Source organism: Cylas formicarius, unplaced genomic scaffold (genome assembly GCF_029955315.1).
Source record: "Cylas formicarius isolate icCylForm1 unplaced genomic scaffold, icCylForm1.1 PGA_scaffold_7__23_contigs__length_41026272, whole genome shotgun sequence".
NCBI lineage: Eukaryota > Metazoa > Arthropoda > Insecta > Coleoptera > Brentidae > Cylas > Cylas formicarius.
This window is the reverse complement of record NW_026844352.1, coordinates 27,629,325-27,653,432: the sequence shown is the minus strand read 5'-3', so window position 1 is coordinate 27,653,432 and position 24,108 is coordinate 27,629,325. Positions and strand designations below refer to the sequence as shown.

The following is a 24,108-nucleotide window of genomic DNA, read 5'->3' as shown; positions in this document are numbered from 1 at the left end:
TAGAATACTTGGCGACCCCCCAGCTCCCCCATTTTCAATAGGTTCCGTCACGGAGCAAAGGTGCATCTATGTGCCAAATATGAAGTTGATTGCTTTACATTTCGGACACTGATCGTTTTTCCTAGCAATGTCCAAAAAATAGTCGAAAATCGCGAAAAAAAGATGGATGCTGGCGTCGTATCGATGCAATTTTTTATAAGCTTATGAATCGCGTAGAGGGTTAAAAAGGAGACAAATTTTAATTTTGTAGCCCCAACGGTTCGGAAGTTATAAAGAGATATAACATTTTTATACGAACGTAGATACTCGAATTTTTCGAAAATAATATGTTTCCTTAAGAAATTTTAGTCAGTATTCTCCACTCTACTAAAAAAAAATAATGTGCAACATACCTGGCAATATTTATTATATATATATATATATATATATATATATATATATATATATATATATATATATATATATATATATATATATATATATATATATATATATATATATATATATATATATATATATATATATATATATATATATATATATATATATATATATATATATATATATATATATATATATATATATATATATATATATATATATATATATATATATTCTCACGTATTGATTCACGGATGGAAAAATGTGATGACACTATATTCCGGGATATCATCCGTTCGCTCGTTGAACTCCGACTGGAATCCTGCAAATCCTGCATCCGACTGGAATCCTGCAGACGTTTCGCCAAAATCTCACTTTCTCACTTGGCATCTTCAATGCTCCGCGCCCAGTGTTCGAAGTGTTTTCGGAGCGCGAGCATTGAAGATGCCAAGTGAGATTTTGGCGAAACGTCTGCAGGATTCCAGTCGGATGCAGGATTTGCAGGATTCCAGTCGGAGTTCAACGAGCGAACGGATGATATCCCGGAATATAGTGTCATCATATATATATATATATATATATATATATATATATATATATATATATATATATATATATATATATATATATATATATATATATATATATATATATATATATATATATATATATATAGTTATATATATAGTTATATATATATTTTACATTTATTTTTATTAATTTTATTTTTTATATCATTGGACATTTAATATTTTGTAAAGTGTAAATTGGAGGTTTTACATTTTTCCTAGATTAATCTGCTTTATTAAACTAGAGATTTATAAAATGTATCATCGTGATTTATAGATCGAAAATGTTGGTGAGGAATTGGAAGCTGCATTGGATCCATTGTTGTATAAGCAAACATACAAGCAAGCTGGAATAGAAATTATCAGTTTGGGCGAGAACGTGATAGAATATCACAAGAATTTTCGGTGCTTATTAATATGTCTCTGTTTACAATTAATTATCTAACTTCTACATTTGCAGTTTGTATGTAACTTCAAAATTCAGAAATCCTCATTATTTGCCTGAGGTCTTCAACAGAGTAACCATAATTAATTTTGCTCTTACATTGGAGGGCTTGGAAGATCAGTTGCTCGGTAAATAGTGCTGAATAAGCTATTATCTTCATTCGGGTTTAAAGGCCGTCGTCGATTGGAATTATTTCCTAACGTTTCGCTAGCACGAGTGGCGAGCTTCTTCAGAGGTCCTTCCATCTCCGATGTTGGACGTAGACGTAGACGTAGACGTAAACATCGGAGATGGAAGGACCTCTGAAGAAGCTCGCCACTCGTGCTAGCGAAACTTTAGGAAGTAATTCCAATCGACGACGGCCTTTAAACCCGAATGAAGATAATAGCTTATCAACGGGTCGCGAAAGCCTTAACCAATTTATTAGTGCTGAATACTTATATTAGTTGACGTTTGACGTTTTCGTGCGCTCCCTTTTGATTTTTCGATTTTATTTTCTGCGATAATAACTATAACCACAACATAACTAATTTATTCTACCGCAGAATAAAATATCTGGCATATATACTCACTTTTAGCTTTCCATCTTAATTATTGGTATGGTCGATAGAAGATATATTGTAAAAAAGGAGATAAAAACCATTCACAACTTTGATAACTTTGTTGCCAAAGTATAATTCAATTAATAGAAAATAATATATTAACCTGTATTTAAGCAAGCAAGTTCAATAGTGCTTTGACACTTTATGTTACTTTTTAATATAAAAATTATATGTATGGCTATGTACAAAGAAGGAATTCTTTGCTATAGCTTTGAATCGCTGGTCCGACTGTTCTAGGTATCGTCGTAGCTGTGGAGAAACCAGAGCTGCAGCAATTAAAAGAGAGACTGATCGTTCAGAACGCTGAAAACAAGGCGGCTCTCGAGCAGACTGAAGATAAAATATTAAAAACGCTGGCCGAAACCAAGGGGGACATTTTGGAAGACGAAGTCGCGATAAAAGTTTTGGACGATTCGAAAATTTTGTCCGAGGAGATCAAGGAAAAACAGCAGAAGTCATCGGAAATTGCAAGCACCATCGAAGATTTCAGGATAAAATACAAAGGCGTCGCCGGTCACTCTTCTGTGCTTTACTATTGCATTTCGGATTTGGCGAATGTGGATCCGATGTATCAATATTCCCTGGAGTGGTTCATCAATTTATACGTGGCTTCCATCCAGAAAGCCGAAAAATTCAGACGCGTGGAGAAAAGGTGTCAGAGCTTAATTAAAGCTTTCACATTCGATTTGTACAACAACATCACGAGATCGCTTTTTGAGAAGGACAAATTATTGTTTTCCTTTATCCTCTGTTCGAAAATAATGATTTCGCAAGGAAGACTGGACGAAAAGGAATTTCTGTTTTTCCTCGTTGGAGGAGTAATCGTCGAAAATCCGATAGCCAACCCTTGTCGGAGCTGGTTGCCGAGCAGCTCGTGGGATGAGATATGCAGAATGGATCAGCTGGTGCCTTTTAAGGGCTTCTCGGAGAGCTTTGTCGCGAACCATCGTCGTTGGAAAGAGATATATGACGATTTTCGAGAGGATTTGATCTGGCCTGAACCGTGGCATACAAATCTGAACTCATTTAGGTAAATTTTTTTCTTCCACGCAAAAATAACGTTTCTTTCTGATGAGAACTTTCAACAATAACATTTTTAAGAGAAATAAGAGATACTTTATTTAACAAATTTGCTACAAATGTAATAACTGTATCTTATCTAATTTTTCAATACCCTTTACAAAACTTCTGGACTCCTCCTGCGTCCGTTATTGTTGAACCGAACTTGCTAACTGTTCGCCAATCATCCTGTTGGCTTCTTCAAAGCTAACTATAAGGGCAATATAACTAACAGTTTTAAGCTCTGAACAAGCCAACAGGATGATTGGCGAAACGTTGGCAAGTTCGACTCAGCAAAAACCGACGCAGGAGGAATCCAGAAGTTTTGTAAAAAGTATTTCTTTTTTATTGTGAAACCAAATGAAATTCTACAAAATATGAACTCTGCCCTACCCACCATTTCAATGTAAAATTTTGCAATTAACCAGGTCAACTTCAGACGAACCCGCTTTCATTGTACTATTGTAAATAAAGAGATTCAACTATGTACATATTGCAGGTTCTTTTAGGTTCGGTTTTTTCACACGTCAAAACTGGCGTCTTTAAGAGACATTTTCTGCACCCTTCATTTGTGCATAATTGGGTATTTTAGATTAGAGATTAGAAAAACTTTTAAAACATTATTACACATTTACAATGAAGTCCTTGCAGTTTTATCAAATCAAAATTAATTTTTTTTTACACAGAACCAAAAATATTAAGCTATGTAGATGAAGTTGTTAGGTAATTTAAGCAAGAAGTGGCGAGATGTACCGTGGGTTCAATTTATCTTGATAACATTTAAATTGGCTGTAACTTTTTTGTTTTTAGAGATATTGAGGTAAGCAAATAAACAAAATATTGTTGGTTAATAGCCAAATCTTTTTCCAAGTACATACAAGCCTACATACAATACGTACAAGCCTACATCATATTTTTTAAATGGAACACTCTATGTATTAAATATGTATTTAATAAATAGAATATCTTATTCCGATTACAATGATGTAACACACTTTATATTTGAGTCCACTAGTTTTTAACAAATTATTGTCCAAGTGATTATTGTTAAAATAGTTTTTCGCGAATTCACCATCCGTGAAAGGAGTGATATGCTTCAAGTATAGTTTCTGAATAATAAAAGTGCAACTGCAGTTCGTCGTCAGTATATTAGACTTTATCCAGAACGCCGAGCTCCTTCAAAACAAATATTTCCAAGGCTGCCAAAGAAAACGGTAACGTATTAAATGCTAAAGAGGTATACCGGAATCATAATGTTTTAGATGAAGAAAATTTCCTCTGTTACTAGAGTATATGAAGAGACAGATATTTCTCAGTTTTTCAATTTTTTAAATAGACATAATGAGAATATCTTTTTGAAAAATATTTGATGGACTGATGAAAGTTCGTTCACTACAAAAAAGGGTTGTAATGGACAAAATACTAGATGTTGGTCTTTAAATAATAGTAGTCAAACACAAGAAATAGAAACCCAGGGGTAACAATCAATTAACGTATGGTGTGGTGTCATAGAAGGGTCCGATATTTATATATCAAAAGTTAACTGGAGATCATTATTTGCAACTCTTATAGCAAAAATAAATATATCAGGGCTGATTATATGGCAACAAGACGGTGCCCCTCTTCACAATGCTGGGCAAGTTAAAAATTTTTCTTTTGGGGACACAAAAAAATCACGTGCACAAAACTCCTTGTAAAAATGTCATTGAACTTCGGCAAAGAATTTCAGAGGCATTCAATCAGTTATGAAACAATCCGAAAACGTTACTAAATGCAAGACATCATACAATTAGAGTGTACGATGTGTTCAGAACAATGGTCGTCACATACAGCAGTATTTAGAATAGTTAAAGATTTTTATACTTTATTGTGTCTTATCGTGTTTCGTGTTTTTGTTCTACTTTAATTTGTAAATAATTATTGTTGTTGCAGTCAGTCACGGCACTCTTTGAAATTACATAAAAATTTCCTGTTTTTGCTGCTTTATCAAAAACGAGTAGACTAAAATATAAAGTGTGTTAATTGTAATGAGATATTCTATTCAACACATATATAATATACAGGATGTTCCATTAAAAATATATAATCTAGTCTTATATGTCAGAAAATTGATAGTGTTTTGTTTTATACGACACTTAAAAAAAAAACTTGGCTACTAATCCTACATTTTGTTTTTCTGTTTACCTTGATATCTCAAGAAACAAAAAAGTTACAGCCAATTAAAATGTTATCAAGATAAATTGAACCCACGGTACTTTAATTTGTTGTAAAGGGTTTTTGTGAATTTTGTAGAAGGCTGATGGTAGTAAAAGTTCTAAGACCCGATCAATTAATAGCGGCTATAATGAACTTCGTCAAGTTGGAAATGGATGAAAGATACATTAAGCCTCCGTCCTTCAGCATTTCCGTATCGTACGACGATTCCTATAGCCTTTGCCCCCTAATATTTATCCTTTCGCCCGGCACCGACCCTATGGCAGCTTTGGTGAAATTCGCCGACGAAAAGAGAATGTCTGACAAGTAAATTTCATGACATATAGGCCCCCTCATTTTAAAATACAAATGATTGTTTAAGATTCCGATCTATTTCGTTGGGGCAGGGTCAGGGTCCGATGGCGCAGGCACTCATCGAAGAGGGCCAGGAATTCGGTCTTTGGGTGTGCCTGCAGAATTGCCATCTGGCGACGTCTTGGATGCCTCAGTTGGAGAGGATATTTGAAAGCTTGGACTACTTTACCACTCATGACAGCTTTCGGTTATGGCTGACGAGTTATCCTTCTGATAAATTCCCCGTGACTTTATTGCAAAAGGGGGTTAAAATGACCAACGAACCTCCAACTGGTAGAGGATAAATAATTCCTCGTCAATTTTTAATCCTTCGCGTTCCAGGTCTTCAAAACAATTTGTTGAAATCATACATGAGCGATCCGGTCAAGAATATAGACTTTTACAGGGGATGTCCGAATCATGAAGAAATGTTCGCTAGACTGTTGTACAGTTTGGCATTTTTCCACGCTGTAGTACAAGAAAGGCGAACGTTCGGAGCCCTCGGCTGGAATATCCCTTACGGATTTAACGATTCGGATTTCGACATATCCGCGCAACAACTCCAGATATTCATTAATGAGAGCGATGAACCTTTCGAAGCTTTGACCTACCTCATTGGAGAATGCAACTACGGCGGTATGAAAACTATGCAATTGCATTTCCCTAATTTAATTTACAAGCAAATCATATAAAAATCGATTGGTTATTCAGTAGAATGATTACCAAAATGTTCACTTTCTAATCATCCACTTGTCCACAAACTGAAAAAGTCCTGATTGCGTATGTTAAATTAACTTGGATATTAGTAGGAATATATTTATTTTACGATGGTTAGGGGTTTATCGAGAATTTATTATAGTGCCATTTCATTTGTGATGGAATAAAAGAGCACAAAAAGCACAAGAAGTTCAATGTGGTTAAAAGAGGTCAGGCGTGATATTAAAATGTACCCTTGGCCTGTACAAAGTTGTCTTCCCAGAGTAGCGTTAGTTTTATTTTATAACAGATTTTGATTGTAACTGATTCTTCTCTACATCCATATTTGGGCACCCTTTATTTACAGAAATTTAATCCAATTGTTACATTGTGATAAAAAGTCGCAAACTGCAGGGATATATAGATTCTGTAATACTGTAATACTATTCACAAATCTTCTGGATTCCTAAAATTGCATTATTTCGAGAAAGGATTTATCATCACTGAAACCGAAATAGACCGTCCCCAAATAATAAGAGGAAACAAAGTGCCATGTCCAACACCTAATGAAATTCGTAATCTTAAAAATCCAATCCTTCTAAACCTAATATTCTAATGCTAGAAGGATAAAGAAAAAATTCAAAATATCTTACAAAAGTATCCTATCGTCAAGATGATAAAATAACCTTTAATCTGCTATTATTCTCTAGCCAAATATCTAGCTTGTATATTAAACCACTTTACAGCGAAAACTGATAATTTAGTACTTAATTCCTTTCACCTCAACGACCAATTAAATACCCATGGCACAGGCCCTCATTGAAGAGGGCCAGGAATTCGGTCTTTGGGTGTGCCTGCAGAATTGCCATCTGGCGACGTCCTGGATGCCTCAGTTGGAGAGGATATTATGATATCCTTACGACTAGACGTTTCTCCAATTATCTTGTTGGCTTCTTCAGAGCTGACTGAAACTGGCTCGCATTTTACTCTCTACCTGCTTATATATTGCTTGAGGGGGGCGGAGCTAAATCAGTCAGTCATCCGAGGCGGTGTTTATGCCCCTCATTTACCTCCGCCCCCCGAACAATATATAAGCAGGTTCAGAGTAAAATGCGAGCCAGTTTCCGTTAAACTTTGAAGAAGCCAACAGGATGATTGGCGAAATGTCAGCAAGTTCAACTCAGCAAAAACCGACGCAGGAGAATTTCTAATTATTTCTTAGTGTTAATAAGATAAAAAGATAGTTACGTAGGAGACTGCACAAAATTTTAAACCACCTATTAATCTTTTTTTTTTGAATATCGAGAAAAAATATTTTCAGGCCGTGTGACTGACGATTGGGATCGACGCCTCATCGTGACGATACTGAGCAATTTTTTGAACCCTTACATCGTTACGGAAAAAGATTACGTCTTCAGTACCATCGGCAAATTCTACGGCCTACCAGATAAATCAGACTACTTTGTATACCTGGCCCATATTCAATCGCTTCCGTCGTTACATCCGCCAGAAGTATTTGGTCTGCACGGAAACGCGGGTAAAACAAGAGACCTTCAAAATTCGAAACTCCTGTTGAGTTCGGTGCTGAAGGCGTACGGAGAAATTTCATCCACAGGCGAAGGCGATACTGACAAGCACGTATTGATGATCAGCACGGATATTTTATCTAAACTACCACAGGAATTTGATCTCGAAGCAGCCAACCAACTTTATCCGGTAGATTATTCGGAATCAATGAACACCGTTCTCGTTCAAGAAATGGAACGGTTCAATAAACTGATACATACTATTAGAGTTACCCTTAGCACATTGCAGAAAGCTATACAAGGTACGTTAGTTTGAAGGTCGTATATAGACAATCATTAACGTTGATTAATTCAGACATTGTTGTTTGTTGAACTTCGCCGTAAAGTAATTGAGTTTCACCAACAATTTGGCGGTTTCAGGATTGATAGCAATTAACCCAGAAGTGGAAGCTTTCGCTACGTCGTTGTTATTGGGGAAAATACCAGACAAGTGGGCGACCGTTTCCTACCCAAGTCTGAAAAATCTACCTAATTACGTTGCCGATCTTTTGGATAGAATCCAGTTTCTGAAAAAATGGTTCGAAACGGGAAAACCAAACAGTTACTGGTTGTCCGGATTCTTCTTCACTCAGGCGTTTTTGACTGGTGTCAAACAGAATTTTGCTCGAAAATATACCATCGCGATCGACAAATTAACATTTGATTTTGTGGTCCTTAAGAACGACGGTCGCGACGTAGATGTAGCTCCGGTTGATGGTAAGTATTTGGCTAAGCGTGTTCTTTTGAATCCGAAAAAGTGTGTGACGTAGTAATTCTAATAATTTGTCTTTCATTGTTGACGTATAATACAGGAAGGAATAACAATAGCATTCGCGATCACTTCCCTCTAATTTTAACTTTTTGTAAATTACTTTCACTATCGGCAATATTTCTATTATATTACCTTCTTCATTTACCTTCTCTATTGTAGGCGCTTTAATTTATGGCCTTTTTACGGATGGAGCTCGCTGGGATAGAAATACTCAAATAATAGAGGAGCTGTTGCCAAATATATTGCACGATGAAATGCCCGCTATTTGGATTGTACCCTTAAAAATGGATGTTTACGAACCTGGTAATAATTTTTAAAGTAATGGGTAGTACAAGGAAAACAGCGTCAGATATTCCATTCCGCAAACCCATCAGCAGTATTTCTGAGAAGAATAACCTATTTAAGTAGGATTCAGATCTTATCAATTAGTGTATTATGATCAATAGCAACAAAAATGCTGGTATAACTGTTTACACTACGCGGTTAAGTCATTTTTGTACAGGAGGGAGCGATGTTCCGCGCATGCCCTTAAAGTTCGGGTTAGTGTATAACCTGAATTTTGCGTTTAGTGTCTAAAAATTTATTATTATTATTATTATTATTATTATTATTATTATTATTAATGGGATCTGAACCTGTCAACGGAAATGGAAAACTGTCAATGGCTAAGTTGAATGCCGCAAGAAAAGTGATACTTGATTCACGCATACTTCTATTGAATATCCCTTCCCAACATTTTTGATGTAGTTTAATGATGTAGTACCATTTTACAGGCAAGAGGTACGTATGTCCCGTATACAAAACTTCTGCTAGGAGAGGTGTGTTGTCGACAACGGGACATTCAACCAATTATGTCTTACCGATTCTGCTTGACACTAAGAAAAGACCAGAGCATTGGATTAAAAGAAGTATGGCCCTATTATGTCAGCTGGACTAAATTGGTATTGGCTTAAATATTTAACAAATTAATTTATGAACAGTTTGCATATCGAGCCTGGCCAAATCGTTTACGAATTTGTTGTTTTTCATCTTTAGATATAGTGTCATCGTTTTTGGTTCCACTCATATTGTGAAATTTTTTGCAAATTATTTGTATTTGTTTTGTATATTTATTGATATTTATTAAATAAAAATATATTGCTACAACATAGTAATGATTTTAGACTATAAGTTATTTTCCTTCCCACAGTATAATAATTCTATCGCTAAAAGAGCGGGTAATCATTCGCAATTTTGACAGGGGTAGAGTTTTCAGTTTTTGTCTTTACTTTTTATTTTTCTTACTGCACCTCAATACCGGTCCAGAATCGGGGTGTTTTCCTAATTTATTGGCCCTGTAATTTTTGGGCGTGTCGGTTTAATAAATACGACCAAAGACATATCCAAGCTGTTGTATGAAATAACCAGTTATGATAATTCTAATTCCAGGTTTCATAAGCAAGCTAGCATAAATGTTTGTTTATCATGGCTACCAGTTTCGACTTCTTTGTTTCGAGGTTGCTATTTGGTACCCAATGAACCTGACTATCTAGCATAGTCAAATGCAACATCGAAACACTAATAAAAAATTGTTTTTATTTTCTGTCTTTTAGATAATATTTTGTTATTTGAAATATAAATATTAAGTTAGAGTAAGTTTATAATTACAACGTCACACCAAATCAGTCTTCAAAATGAGCTTGCTCCTCGAACAGTTGCTCGTAGCGTCCCAATAATCGTTGGTTGTTGGGATCAAACGGACTGTTTATGTAAAGGGTTGCAGGATACTTTTTATTTCGCACTTCAATTTGGTACTCGCCAGTTTTCAAAAATTCGTTATCCACTGTTTTGCCCTTAGGATGAGATACATACCTGCATACAAAAAATGTGTATGGTAATTTTTATGCAAAATGAATATATTTATTTACCCAATTCCTATAGGAGAATCGAGGAAGAATCCATAACCTCCCCTTCTTAAGTACCCTACAATTTGGTCGTCTCTCCAGATCGTTTCCAGTCCGTAAAGTGCAACGTGGTCATGGAGGACAAAAAAACACCTTTTTTTCGCTAATCCTGTCTGTTTCAGCTAAAAAAATCTTTTTTAATTGCGGTATTTCATTTACCAAACTCACACCTTTTCTACAACAGATTTCCCTTGATAAAGACCATCTTTTCTACAAAACTTCGTCAGACCAGCTTCTACCGGGTTATCATCAACTCTAATATCAGTATTCATTAGATGGTATCCTATAAACAGACAATTCGATGGTTCGCAGGTTTCTAAAAGTTGCTAACATAGCGGTACCTTTCTCCATACTTAAAGCGTCCAATGCTCTGAATCCGGCGTGTTTGAGGTCGAATCCCTTGCCGGCCTCCATGACTTTGTTAAATACTGACACGCAATAATCAACAGGAACGTGAAGTTCCCATCCCAATTCTCCCACATAGCTAATCCTCATAGCTCTACAAGTGTGTCCATTAACTTTCACGATATGGGACATTCCCATCGGAAAACGATCGTCTGTTATCGGAAAGTCTGTGGCAGCTTGGAGCAGCTCTCGACTGGAGATTATGAAAATTAAACCCCAGTTACCATTGCGATATGCTTACCTTTTTGGGCCTTGAATCGATAATATTCCCAACCTTTCGCTGATTTCCGTAAGGTATGATTTAAAATTTTTCTTATGCAACTGCTTCCTCAAGTGACATTTTGTTTGATAACCTGACACTCCTCCTGCTACCACATAGTAACCTTTCCCCTGATAATTTTCTACCATTAAAATTAAATTGAAACGTTGTTAGACTAGTATACTTTTAGAATTGGTCCTACTAAAGTCCCACCTCCCTCTTCTAAAGTGGTTACCGTGATATCGGCTTCAATACCTCCCTTAGAGTTTAACGAAAGCGTATATGATACTTTTCCCGGTTGGTTGCTCAAGTTGGAAGTGAACAGCCAATCGGCAGCTTGCTCTGCGTCCGGACCGGTCAAATACATTTTAGTGTAACAGGACAAATCGAACAGTGCTACGTTGTTTCTACACGCTAACGCTTCCTCCTTTATCTGTGTAGAATAATACATATTTGAATTAAAATAACCGCATTTTACAATTGGAACGGCCACATTGTTCGATCGCATAGCAACACTAATTAATAATAATAATAATTTTATTCACATATTGATATACAATGAAAAGGATACGGTTCGGATGAACAAAATAAGACATTTTGCGCCTCCATTTTTAAACCTATCCTAGGAAGAAGGTAGCAACGCTAGGCAGGAAAAATACACATAAAACAAAATAAATAAATACCTAGTACGATCTGTGCGAGGGACTTAGACTTTGGAAATAGTATACAGTAGACATTACTTAAATATTTAAAGATAATAATACTTTACGCAGATGTGTGGAAAAGGTATTGTTTAGCAATTTAAGAGACTGATCCAATGCATTATATGTTTTAGCCATTAATTAATACAATTAATTAACTTTTGATGTAGTAAAGACTTTTTTTAACAGACACATTTGCTGGGGACATTGAGAATAAAGTGTCAATCCTTATTGTAAAAATACCCGATTCTAGCACGTACAATAACATTAATTGAGTTATTTATTACATTACTGTAATAAATAACTCAATACGGGGCTATATTGATCTATCGGCCGTTTTCTAATTGAATGTCAATAATTAAGAGGGCAGTTTTTGAGTCCATTATAAAAAGAAAACTTCATATGAACATATGTTCTAAACGTCTTAACTTTTGAGAAACAGGGTGGTGAAGTTATCAAAAATAAAATATATTTTTTTAATATCTCTAATACCGCTGTAGATATTTTAATGAACTTTTCCACACATGTACTACGTATCAAGACGCCTTATTTAGTGTACCACAATTTTTTAAAATATACCAGTGGCGGGCGCACAGAATTTCATCAGTATATTTTGGCAGACATTGATGTACGCCAGTGAATTATCATTTCTAAAGAAATTTGAATTTTTGATTTTCTTCAATCCAATGTACGGTTTTCGCTTAAAAAAATAAAAACCTCTTCTCTGCACGGTCATAAAAATATCGTTAATATGTGTATACTTATTTGGTACTTGTGTGCCATCCTGAAATACGCCATTGCAGCTTAATATGCCTAACTGCCCTAATTGAAAGTAGCGATAAAGACATGCCAAGGAGAGCCTTGTTTAAGAACATTCAAAGGCCACAACTGTCCACCAAATATAATTATCCTACCAGAGGAAGACTTTTAACACCCTTTAATTCTTCGCTTTACTTTTCACCGAAAAGAATATGGAAGTGTCAAAAGAATTTCAAAAATATTAAGATTTTGTTATAACATAAATAAATACCAGGTAGAAAAGGCAAATTTTTATTTTAACAAATATTTTTACAAAAAGACCTGCAATGGAAAGTGATGCTCACGTTTTTAAATTCGATTACTAGTAGGGATTATTAAGTTTTACTAAACATTTTTAATAAAAGCGGGGATTCTAGAAAAAATTCTGTGTAAAATTTGAGCGCCGCTCTCGCGAGATTTGATTTTATATACACAATTTTATTAAAGTATATAAGGTAATCAAACAACGAGACATGCCAATTGGCTCTCTCTTTCTATTGTGAAATTTGTTTCACTTGTCTATCACGCTTTTACAACACCAGTTTAGATCGTGTTCACTGAATAAATAATGATTTACAAATTTGAAAGAACTTTAAAAAATTCTTATCAGTGGGATGAAGGTTTTCATTGCGCTGGGTTGCATTAAAATTTCAACGTAGTAGATTTGAGTCTCTGGTAAATACTATGACATTTCGATGACCTATATTGATGGTTCAACAGTTTTTTTTATTATCCAAAGAACGGGGATGATGTTGGTTCTCAGTTTCTGTAGGTTTTAAGATTTTATTATAGTGCTGTCGGTTTTTAATCACAGTCGGCAAGTGTCGAAAAGATAGAATTGTCATTCTTACCAAATCGTGGTGTTCCGAGAAATCAAAAGTCAAATCTTTCTCGATTTCTTTCTCGTATCTTTGGTCACTGTTCCGATTATGGTCGTAGTACCCGTACCAATCGTATCCTCTAACGGGCGCAGTACGATCTTCCTGTATAAAATAAGCTGGCCTTTCCCATCCCAACGCTTGTTCCATGACCGCACCGCTCGCTACCAATTGCTAATAATTCAATACCTCGCTATGTAAAAGTTTTTGATAATTTGAACACCAGCCTATACCTCGTGAAAAGCGTCAATTCTTAAATTTCTGCCGGACAATCTTTGATCGTAAGGATAAACGATGCTGTAGTTTTTCCCATAACTCTCGTGGCTAGTCTCGGTGATCCATGGACGGTTTCTCCTTTGAACTTGCGAGAATCTCCGGATGTCAAAAGAATGCATATTTATTAAGGGACGTCCGGTCGCTATCCATATAGCTAGTTGTTCCGAAACGCCACCGCTGAGCATCATTCCGCTAGAGTTGTAACCAGCATTGTGATAAAGACCTGCATTATACCAGCAAAAACAGTTTCTCATATTTTCGACGACAGATGCTCGAACTAATTGCAATGTACCCACCTACAACTCTCGGATCTTCGCCGACTATTGGTTTGTGATCCGGGGTAAAACTTTCGGGTCCACAGATATCCGTCTTGATACCGGTATTTTCCAAAACGGGACATAATTTCACCGCGTTCTTGTAGTGTATCTCGAATAAACTTTTGTCCAATTCGAATAATTTAAAATCGAAATCTTCGGGTGCCTATAAAAATTTAAGAGACAAATGGATCCGATATTGGCTAAGTTTGTACCTCTCTGAGTAACTCAGGATTCATTTCGTATCCCCCGAGTAAAATGCCAGCGCCTTGTGGTCGGAAATAAATATTACCGTCGTGGCATCTTACAGGCGGACTGTCCTGAACACCAGGTATATCATTCGTAATTACGTAGCTGTGTTTCATAGGTTGAATAGGTATATCCATTCCCACCATGTGAGCAACAGCTCTACCCCAAGCACCGGCTGCGTTTACTACCGTGTTGGTTTTTATAGTTCCTACAAATTGGTTAATATTTAATCATTATTCCTTTCTTCAATAAATATTTTAGCACTTGAAAATACTTGAAATAATTAAAATTAATTGATTGCTTTTCAAAATATACCGTTTTAATTTCAATATCTTTATTAAGGCAATATAGTTCAACCACTCTTTAATAGCATAAGCATTTTACCACTACCATTTTTTGAAGAACAAAATTAAAAAAACAATCATTGCTGCCTTGGTACATTTGTTTTTTTGGAATATATTCTTACCCTTATTGGTTCCAACCCCTATAACTTTCTTCATGCTTTGCGTCGATTCTTCGGTGAATATGTTTGTCACTGACACACCTTCTATCAGCTAAAACATACAGAGAGTCTGATTGTTCTCGGTTTTTCTGTGCAGCAATTCACAGGAATGAAATGCATAAATTTTATCGTTCGCCATTAATTGCGTTTATAGGTATATATTTTCTTAATTTACCTGTCCACCATTTTTCTGAGCACCTTTGAGCAGTGCGTTGCAATACATCGTGGGATCGGTATAACCATCTGGCAGGGAGTAGAGAGCCGCGTGAAATGAGTTGGGGTCTAGAATCGGACAGAGTTTTTGCGTTTCCTTGGGACTAAGCAGTTTGCTATCAATGTTGAAGAAGTGTCCCAACGTATGGAGACGTTTGTACTCTTCGAGTCGCTCCTACGTAGCGCAGACGGTTTTAGATTTATTATTAAGTACACAATTAATTGCATTACCTTAGTTCTGGCAATAAAAATACCACCTGTATGTTTGAAACCCGGATTGATATCTGTTTCTTTTTCGATATTGTTTAAAATTTCGACGGTCTTTTGAAGCAATAAAATTTCCGCATCGGAAGGTCTAAAAAATTACTTTTTCAAATCACAATAAACAAAAGTTGCCTAAGCGCGTGCCGGTTCGAATGTTACTATACCTCAGGCTCCATATCAGCCCTCCAGTATGCCAGGTGGTCCCACTGGTCACCTTATAACGTTCGAGAAGAAGAGGCTTTAGCCCCTTCTTGGATAACTGATAGAATGTCGTACAACCAGCTATGCCTCCGCCTACAAGACATAAAAAAATGTTTTGTTGCTATAGTCTCTTATACAGGCATTGATTTTTATCGATAATGAAATTGTTCGCCTTTATTCAGCAAATTTCTTCTTGAATCAAAAATTTGTATAAAACGTCTGTTTTACAAATAAGATAGTTTCAGTTATTTCATAAATGTCTAGTCTACTTTTATTTTGATTTCATATACAAGTAGTAAATATGATGAAAGATGTTTACTGTAAAATTAAGAAAAAAAACAATTTAAACACATTTTTTGACCTTTTGGCATGGCATTGTTTACCGTCAAGCAGATAAGCTACCGAATTGGTATTTTTATCCGGACATTGAGTTCCAGATGAAAAACAAATTAATTAACAACAACAAACTGAATTTGAAACGAAATATTTAATTTGATTTGTCAAACCTTACGGTAAATGCGTAATCTTTATGAAGGAGCTATAAAGACTCAATGCATTTTATTGAACTCTTACCGATAATAACAACATCTGCTTGTCTAGGTACATTCGAGCCATTGCTATAGCACTTTTCGCACTGTTTCAATTTCTCTAAACCGATTAATTTTTCCGCTTTAATAGATTTTGGGCTGATTCGAAACATATCTCCGATAAACGTTGTAAATACACAAAATGTTGTTGTCGTATCTCTGTGTTTGTACCGTGGTCAGGTTCAAATTCAAATTATATTAAGACTAATAACGATAGACAGCAACCGTTTCTATCAGCGTTAAACTTTTTGATGACCCCGCTAATCAGTAGCGTAACGCAAGTTTCAATGTTTGCAAATATGGGAGTCGATTGGTATCGTTTAACTTTTCAAATTGAGATAAAATTTTAACTCTTGTACTTTGTACAAGGGGTAAAATTAAATTAAATTAAATGTTATTAATTGAATAGTTTATTTTACGTGTTGTTATGCATACGGCGATTTTCTCTAATTTTACCATCGAAGAAAGAATCGATAAACAATAACATTTTTATTTTATTTATATTTTATTTAACAAAAAGGTTTATTTCAACATTTATTAATTTTTTATTATTTATTATTTTTTATTTAATTATGATTTTTGTTAACTTTTGTAAATTTGTAACTTATGACAAATATCATTCATATGAAATGTGATGAATAAAGGGTATACAAACAGTTTGCAGTTGTTTGTTAAAATTCGATTTCCGTTGAAAATGGTGATGGTGGTTTAAGACATACAGTAATTTCAACTCTTTGCTTTTCCTTCTTCTCTTCAAAGTATTCAAGTTCAGAGTGACGTCATGATCTGCGGGAAAGATTGCAGCATCCCACACAGTCTGTACCTCTCATAATTAAAAAATATTTCTTGAATCCTTTCAGCATAATTTTTATGGTATCCATACACTGGAACAGCACCCAACTTGAAGTCTCGCAAGGAACGAATACAAAAGCTGTATACGTTTAACGATATGAATATCCCTAGCATTTTTTTAAAGTATCCTATCTCTAAACTCAATGAACTGTCTACCAAGACCCCCAGTTCCCAACCCCACGCAATAATAATAATCAACTGTATTTCTGCTATGACTAAAGTTAATGGAGTGATACTTTTTCAAGCTAAGTTTCGTCCCATTTTTCGTGTATCACAATCACTCGAAATATTCACAACGCTGTAAAATTTCAAATAGAGAGAGACTCTCGAATTGTCCCAATTTTACTTGACTGAAAGTTATTAAAACTGCAAATTTGAGTTCTTAATGTAGCTTTGAACTCACTAAAGTACAGATCACTTCCTCACCCTATCAGTCCAAACTAATGAATCAGCAAAATATGATTCCTGAGAACCCATTTTCCGATGTTACAAATATCATTTCATATCGTTTGTGCAGCAAATGCCAAATTTGTGAAGAGCTCATAAAAAATATTGTATCACACTGTATCAGTAAACGTTCGAATATTTAATCAATAAAATTCGCGAATCACATGCCTAAATTAATGTACTCGTGAAATCATGGAGCATTATTTATTTCTGGTGCTCTGAAATCGGTTATTTGTTGTATCATTTGACGTCAAAATTTCAGTTTGACAAATGTCCCCCGCTGTGAATGCTTAGTAAAATGAGTGGTAGGCATAATCCGCACGTAAGTGACTGAAGCGATAAATTCAAATACCAACAGTAAACATTAAGGTATCTATAAAGAGGTACAAATTTTCAGCCATCAAGACGAGCCAATCTATCGGATTCAACGCAGCTTCCTTCACACAGAACAGTTCAACTCTCGGTTGAACGAAACGCTGATAGGCCCGCCTCGCTTCCTCAGGATTTGGGAACTTATGCCGAGGTAAATATTATTGGAAGTAAATTTCACTATTAAAGTAGTTTTGGTTAGTTTGATCACAACTTAAATGGATCGGTTATTTCCTATTTGACCTAATTTTTGGTAAATTACATATTATTGCCGATGATTGTTCTTTTGTTTGAATTTTCAACTTTCGAAATATTATCGCTACCTCTCTGATTGTGTTTATTTAGCTTTAACCAACGGTGAATATTAAAGTTAATTATTAACAATCTTCGTGAAAATAAATGTTGTTATTATACATGTAGTTTTGGATTGTTGCTTTCATTTCACATGAGGAAGGGGTTTCAGTCAACTGATAACTTGCATTGTCCATTATAATGACGCTATTAGGAGGAATGTTTGGAACTAGTTTGTTTTTAAACCAACTTTCAAATAAATCAGCGGTGGTGTCTTCATGGTAATCCAGAGAAGAATCTTTAATATTTTTCGCAGACAGAGAAAGTCAATTTGGAATCCAACCATCTTTAGAGCCAGCTTGTAAAATATTTATTCTTTTACCTCTTTTTGATGGCGCGTTTGTTTCACACTTATCGGTTGAGTCAACGCAACCCTTTTCCGGGGTATCATAAGTGTCCAACCAGGTTTCATCCAAGTAAATAATTGGCCTTTGTTGTTCTCTGTAAATCCTAATTTTTTCTAGATATTCCAGTCGCCATTTCCGAATTCTAAAAGATTCCATTAAAACTTGCCTTTTGTCACTTCCATAAGGTAGTTCTGCCACATTTAACACCGGTTTCATCTTTTTCAATCCTCCTAATTAAGATATCTAATGTAGGCAAGCTTTGTTCCTCGTATAACTGGTAGATTTAACGCCGTATTATATCTTGATCACTTTCATTTACACTCGAGAAAATGTCAACATCGCTTCTTTTTTTCCTCGCTGAAATGGGATTATTCATAATTTTCCATACAGTTGATGTTGGAATTTTCGTCAATCTGGCCGTTTCTTCTAAAGATGCTTGCTTGCTGGCACCACGTTCAATGAGAGTCAAATAAATATTGTTTATAACTTCCTTAGTCTCAATGGAACAGCGTTTTCTACATTTGAGCGGGAGCAGCTCCTGAGGTACACTAAACTCGCACATATTTTGCATAATTCGCACACGATTCAACACACGCTGTATTACACACGCAATAAGAATGATCACTAATAAACTTAAACTAAGTATACCAAACCAAAGATTATTAAACACAGGTAGGTATAAAATTATTTTCTATTACGGACCACAATTTTACCTGAATTTAAATTCCGAAACTTTAGGTGATAATCTTGTTGCATTGTATGTTAATGACCACCCTTGGATAATCCCATTCAAAGGCAATTGGTCACTTTCTTATATCTATGAACAGACCATACCTGGTTGGCAGACGGGTATAGTTTCCTTTTGCGGGGTTATATTTATTCATTTATGAAGTATCGTCTATCTGGCGGTAATGTAGGAAATATAGTTATCATGTTGCATTTGTCCTACAGAAGCATGATGGGATTGACCCTTCCGTCTCGACAGTTACTCCCTATATATTCTATTTATTTAGGTCGTTGCAGAGCGATCCTGTTATGGTACGACCAAAAATATAGTGCATATATTGCTTTGAGGTTTTAAGTATTTTACAATACCTTAACTGCAGACCTTTGCAGGACAGTGGACATTCCAACAGATGTTTATTCTGCAAATTTTTATTTGAAACGTAAAAGGACTGTTTTAAATTTGATTAAGCATTGATACTGCGGGGTATTTTCGAATAAGTAGAAGCGTTTATTTTAACATCCGGTTATTTTGTTTAGTTCTTAAGAGTTTAATCTAAATTGCAATATGTTCGTATACATTACGGAGGTATTTGACTGTGATCCTTCCAGTAAGTACGTATTTATGTACCTGATTCTCGAGCTTTGATCCTGCGAGGCTGTTTTCAATGGATAGTTCAACGGGTAAGGGCACTGTACTGTACTCTATTTATCTTACAGGTAAGTTTGTAAATAAACATTTTTGTCTTGTGTACCTGTCGATTAACAACATTCTTCTTCTTGTAGTGTTTGTGTCTTCTACATAGTTTTTCTGTTTGTAAACAACAACATAAGAATACAGATAAATACTTATTAGAATCTCACAATTAAACATTTTTTGAAGGTTCCTGTTTCTTAACACTTTAAAATGTGGAGACCGTGGAATGAAGCAGATTTTCCCCTGTTAAAAGATTACATGGAAAACAACGAAAAAAGAAAGAAGACGAAATGGAGATAGTAGTCAAACCTATTGATAATTTAGAAGACGAACTACCTCAGCAAATAATAATACGGATCCATTTGTCTTCGGATGTTAAACAAATTGTTTTAAATGTTTACAATTTTATAGTTTTATATAGTTTTTTAGATGGAGAAGTAGGAGCAGCAATAAAAACAAGTGACACGACCAAAATTCCCAAAATACTCTTAATGTGTTGGATAATGCCTCGTATCATTCAGTCCAAATTAGAAAAATTCCAACTACTTTTTAAAATAAAGAAGAAACTAAAGAATTTCTATACAAAAATGATTTATATTTTGAAGAGAGCTAGACGAACAACAAAACGGACTTAAGATTACCCCCGTATCAGCGCATATAAGAGGAAATAACACTGCACCAAAATTTAGTGATAGTACCATAAATGTAATTCGGAAAGGGGTAGCTAAAATATGAGTACAAAGCAGGTGTAAAAAACGACTAATAAAAGAAGAAAATATTTATCGAGAACGATTGTTGGAGGAGTTGATCATTAAACTAGGTGACGTCGTAGCGACAGTAACGATTTTTTAAGTGACTGATACTTTATTATTATATTTAATATTTTGTATATTAATAATGGTACTATGTAGAAATCTAATGAAATAGAATGTAATAAAGTGATACTTTGTACTATTTTTTTTATGTACGCGTTTCAAGGATTGCTCGACAAAAAAGATGGAAAACATACTTATATCCCGCTTGTTAGTGAAAGTGGATAAATTCCTAGGACGGTCCTGGAATGGTAATATATTATATTATACAACATTCTACTCCACAGGATGTTCTATAAGGGGCTGCGGTTTGGGAGTAGCAAACAGTAGGCAAAGTCGGTTGTGAAAGCACTATATTTCAGGTCTAAGTATAGACGGCAACTAACTGATATTCAGTTACCTGATTCCTTGTTCAAAACTTAATTATTTATAATTGTATTAAAATATATAACCGTCTTGCCTAAGATGCGAAGTCATGTCTCCGTTTAACATAGGTTTTTTATGTCGTTTATTATGCATATTATTATTATTTTTTAGATTAGTCAACCTGCCTTGATAATTTCTGGATTTTTTTTATTAATCTATAACAGAAATAGCCAAATAACTAGAAAAAGTGAAATAGCCACTATATTTTAAAATTTGTATAACATTATTAAACAGTGTTCGAAGTGTTTTCGGAGAATACGTGAAAAAAAAAAAAAAAAAAAAATATATATATATATATATATATATATATATATATATATATATACATATATATATATATATATATATATATATATATATATATATATATATATATATATATATATATATATATATATATATATATATATATATATATATATATATATATATATATATATATATATATATATATATATATATATATATATATATATATATATATATATATATATATATATATATATATATATATATATATATATATATATATATATATATATATATATATATATATATATATATATATATATATATATATATATATATATATATATATATATATATATATATATATATATATATATATATATATATATATATATATATATATATATATATATATATATATATATTTAAAAATCACGACCATATTTCATAAGAATAATTAAAAAAAAAATTAAAAAAAAATTAAAAAAATTAAAAAAAATTTGTTTATTCGTTTTAAATAACATTGGAATAATATTCGGTGCATTGATTTTTGTGGGACTACGATATCGGAAAACTCATTTGAGCATCAAAGGCAAACACAAGCGGAACAGTTATATGTTTTAGTATGCGTCCTACGGGCATATCAGAGTGCCAGTTGCAGGGAGAGCTTCTAACCCCGGGCCTTGCGTGTATCCCATCCAACAGGAAGTATACGGCCCTCACATAGATTATGATGTAAACTGGATGCCCAATAATATCAATTTAACCGATATTCTCGACCAGGTATGCTGTTTCAAAGGATTTTCTACACGAACTACATTAACTTATTCAAAATTTTAGATTTTAAATTAATAGCCCATTTACAACATTGTTTTCTCTTAACAAAATTTTATTATTTTTTTACTTATGTACAAAGTATTAAATAATAATGTACGCTCCTAATCAAAAAAGTGATTTTACTTTATTCAAGTAAAATTTCACTTTTCTGAACTTGGTACTTAATGTACCACCTACCAAAAAATACCATCTAGTCTCAAATTTCAATATTAGCTACGCAAGCTATGAAATAAGAGGATAAGATTTATACTACTCTAACAAAATATTTTTGTTCAAACGAAGCGGAAAACGATATTTCGATATTTATACATGAAAATGTTTAGAAAAAAAATAGATTCTGACGATAATTAAAAAAAATATATTATGTAATTAAAAATAGTAATTTTAAATTATGATAATCATATAAAAAATACCACAGCAAGTTGGCGCAAAATATTTTATGGGGTTCTCATTTAGTACTTAGAGGTCGGTTTATGTAGGGTCAAAAAAGGCTTCCGTTGACCCGCTATCATCATATTCAGAGTCCCCATTCCTAAAGTCCATAACGTTTTATATAATCTCTTTAAAAAAGTGACACTCTCTATCTCGAGGTAACGTTACCCCAAATCGCTGAGATTTTTTATTTGTTGTATCGATAAATACACTAATCAAAGCTGGTGTATTTTGAGCCACCACATATTATTCTGTGTATGGACTAATTGAACTAAAATAATCTCACTAGAATGGTCACCAAAGAACGCCGAAATTGAAACGCATCCAAAATATTAATCAAACGGCTACAGAACAATTACCTGCCGGACAATCACCATATCGCAACCCTCAGTCTCTTCTTCTAAACGAGCTCATGCAGGAGGACAATAAGAAGCCTAAGGTAGCGGAGGAACGCAGAGAATCGCTTATGGAATGGTTCGACAGGTCCGTGGAAAAGGAACTTAGAAAACATAAGGAGACGTCGTTAGGCAGGGTCGGATTTTCACCAACCACGACGTCACCACCAGAAGAGTTAAAGTTATCTAGGGGAGCGCTGGAAAGGATGGCTGAAGCTAGCGCAAGTCAGATTGAAATAGTTTCCGATATGAGAAGAGAACCTGATGCTGGCAAGTTATACGTTTAATTCTCGAGATGCACAATTAAATGCAAATTTTTATTTAGAGCTTAGTGAAGCGGTCGATAAATTAGCGAAAGCTGAAGCTATGAGTAAGTTTGCGGGAGCAGTCAGAGCCGCTGAAGCGGCTGCAAAATCCGTTCCTCCGGAGTTAGCCGAAGAAGCCGCGGTGGCTAGTGCGAGAGGATTTCAAACGGAAGTTCAAACTACAAATATTCACCACGATTTTGATGGTGACCGGCCAATGGAAGTTGTCGGATACATCGGTATAACCAAACCCAAATACGCGACGAGAAGACAATGAAGCATGTAGCAAATTCTATTCGCAACTAAAATAAAGTTTCTATTTTGGAAAAGAAAACACGTTTTTTTAATACTTTAGATCCAGTCAGGTGGTGGAATTTCTGTAATCCGTAATAATAAATAATGTATCATAATAATTATTTATATTTATTATAATAATGAATTTATTAAATTCAGAAATGTTAAATAAATTTCGATAAACTCCCAGTAAATTTCTTTGCAAAATTGCAAAAATTGCAAATGCAGATAATTTAAGAAAAAATAGCAAATTGACCACGGTTATCAAACTAAACTTAATGTTCACACAGTAATGATTAATTATTCTATGTAAAAGAAGAAGTAAAAGAATTATTAATTAGCAACC

The 24,108-nt window shown here is 34.3% G+C and overlaps 3 protein-coding genes across 3 annotated transcripts in view; 2 read left to right on the top strand and 1 right to left on the bottom strand.

The window, feature by feature from the left end:
* LOC132705106 (dynein axonemal heavy chain 12) overlaps nt 1-9,626 on the top strand; it is a 32,740-nt gene extending 23,114 nt beyond the window's left edge. The window contains exons 36-45 of the mRNA XM_060675539.1: nt 1,228-1,355; nt 1,411-1,523; nt 2,235-3,027; nt 5,349-5,576; nt 5,632-5,897; nt 5,946-6,239; nt 7,621-8,127; nt 8,246-8,581; nt 8,796-8,939; nt 9,410-9,626. Coding sequence (XP_060531522.1) covers nt 1,228-1,355; nt 1,411-1,523; nt 2,235-3,027; nt 5,349-5,576; nt 5,632-5,897; nt 5,946-6,239; nt 7,621-8,127; nt 8,246-8,581; nt 8,796-8,939; nt 9,410-9,573 — 2,973 coding nt within the window. The 3' untranslated portion in view covers nt 9,574-9,626. The remainder of the gene's footprint in view (nt 1-1,227; nt 1,356-1,410; nt 1,524-2,234; nt 3,028-5,348; nt 5,577-5,631; nt 5,898-5,945; nt 6,240-7,620; nt 8,128-8,245; nt 8,582-8,795; nt 8,940-9,409) is intronic.
* Nucleotides 9,627-9,823: 197 nt separating this feature from the next.
* On the bottom strand, nt 9,824-16,405 carry LOC132705483 (sarcosine dehydrogenase, mitochondrial). Its single transcript, XM_060676081.1, has 15 exons — nt 16,213-16,405; nt 15,603-15,732; nt 15,406-15,529; nt 15,137-15,349; nt 14,926-15,013; nt 14,426-14,667; nt 14,193-14,376; nt 13,854-14,119; nt 13,594-13,794; nt 11,428-11,676; nt 11,226-11,374; nt 10,921-11,177; nt 10,750-10,862; nt 10,544-10,701; nt 9,824-10,487 (listed from the first exon to the last, which is right to left on the bottom strand). Exons 1-15 carry the CDS (start codon nt 16,337-16,339, stop codon nt 10,298-10,300), a joined length of 2,691 nt encoding a protein of 896 aa, XP_060532064.1. The 5' UTR covers nt 16,340-16,405; the 3' UTR covers nt 9,824-10,297.
* A 1,362-nt stretch (nt 16,406-17,767) lies between these two features.
* On the top strand, nt 17,768-23,787 carry LOC132705387 (uncharacterized). The gene is made up of 5 exons (XM_060675944.1): nt 17,768-17,847; nt 17,923-18,048; nt 22,124-22,282; nt 23,058-23,433; nt 23,489-23,787. The coding sequence occupies exons 1-5, from the start codon at nt 17,812-17,814 to the stop codon at nt 23,743-23,745; spliced, it is 954 nt and encodes a 317-aa protein (XP_060531927.1). The 5' UTR covers nt 17,768-17,811; the 3' UTR covers nt 23,746-23,787.
* The last annotated feature ends 321 nt before the right edge of the window (nt 23,788-24,108 follow it).

Excerpts from the sequence above, each read along its gene's own strand:
- LOC132705387 (XM_060675944.1), top strand. The coding sequence starts at position 17,812 with ATGCTTAGTAAAATGAGTGGTAGGCATAATCCGCAC. Across the intron at positions 17,848-17,922 it reads GTGGTAGGCATAATCCGCAC|CCATCAAGACGAGCCAATCT; the intron begins GTAAGTGACTGA and ends ACAAATTTTCAG. Across the intron at positions 23,434-23,488 it reads GAGAAGAGAACCTGATGCTG|AGCTTAGTGAAGCGGTCGAT; the intron begins GCAAGTTATACG and ends ATTTTTATTTAG.
- LOC132705483 (XM_060676081.1), bottom strand. The coding sequence starts at position 16,339 with ATGTTTCGAATCAGCCCAAAATCTATTAAAGCGGAAAAATTAATCGGT. Across the intron at positions 11,375-11,427 it reads TAGTAGGACCAATTCTAAAA|GGGAAAGGTTACTATGTGGT; the intron begins GTATACTAGTCT and ends GAAAATTATCAG. Across the intron at positions 10,702-10,749 it reads GGAAATCTGTTGTAGAAAAG|CTGAAACAGACAGGATTAGC; the intron begins GTGTGAGTTTGG and ends AGATTTTTTTAG.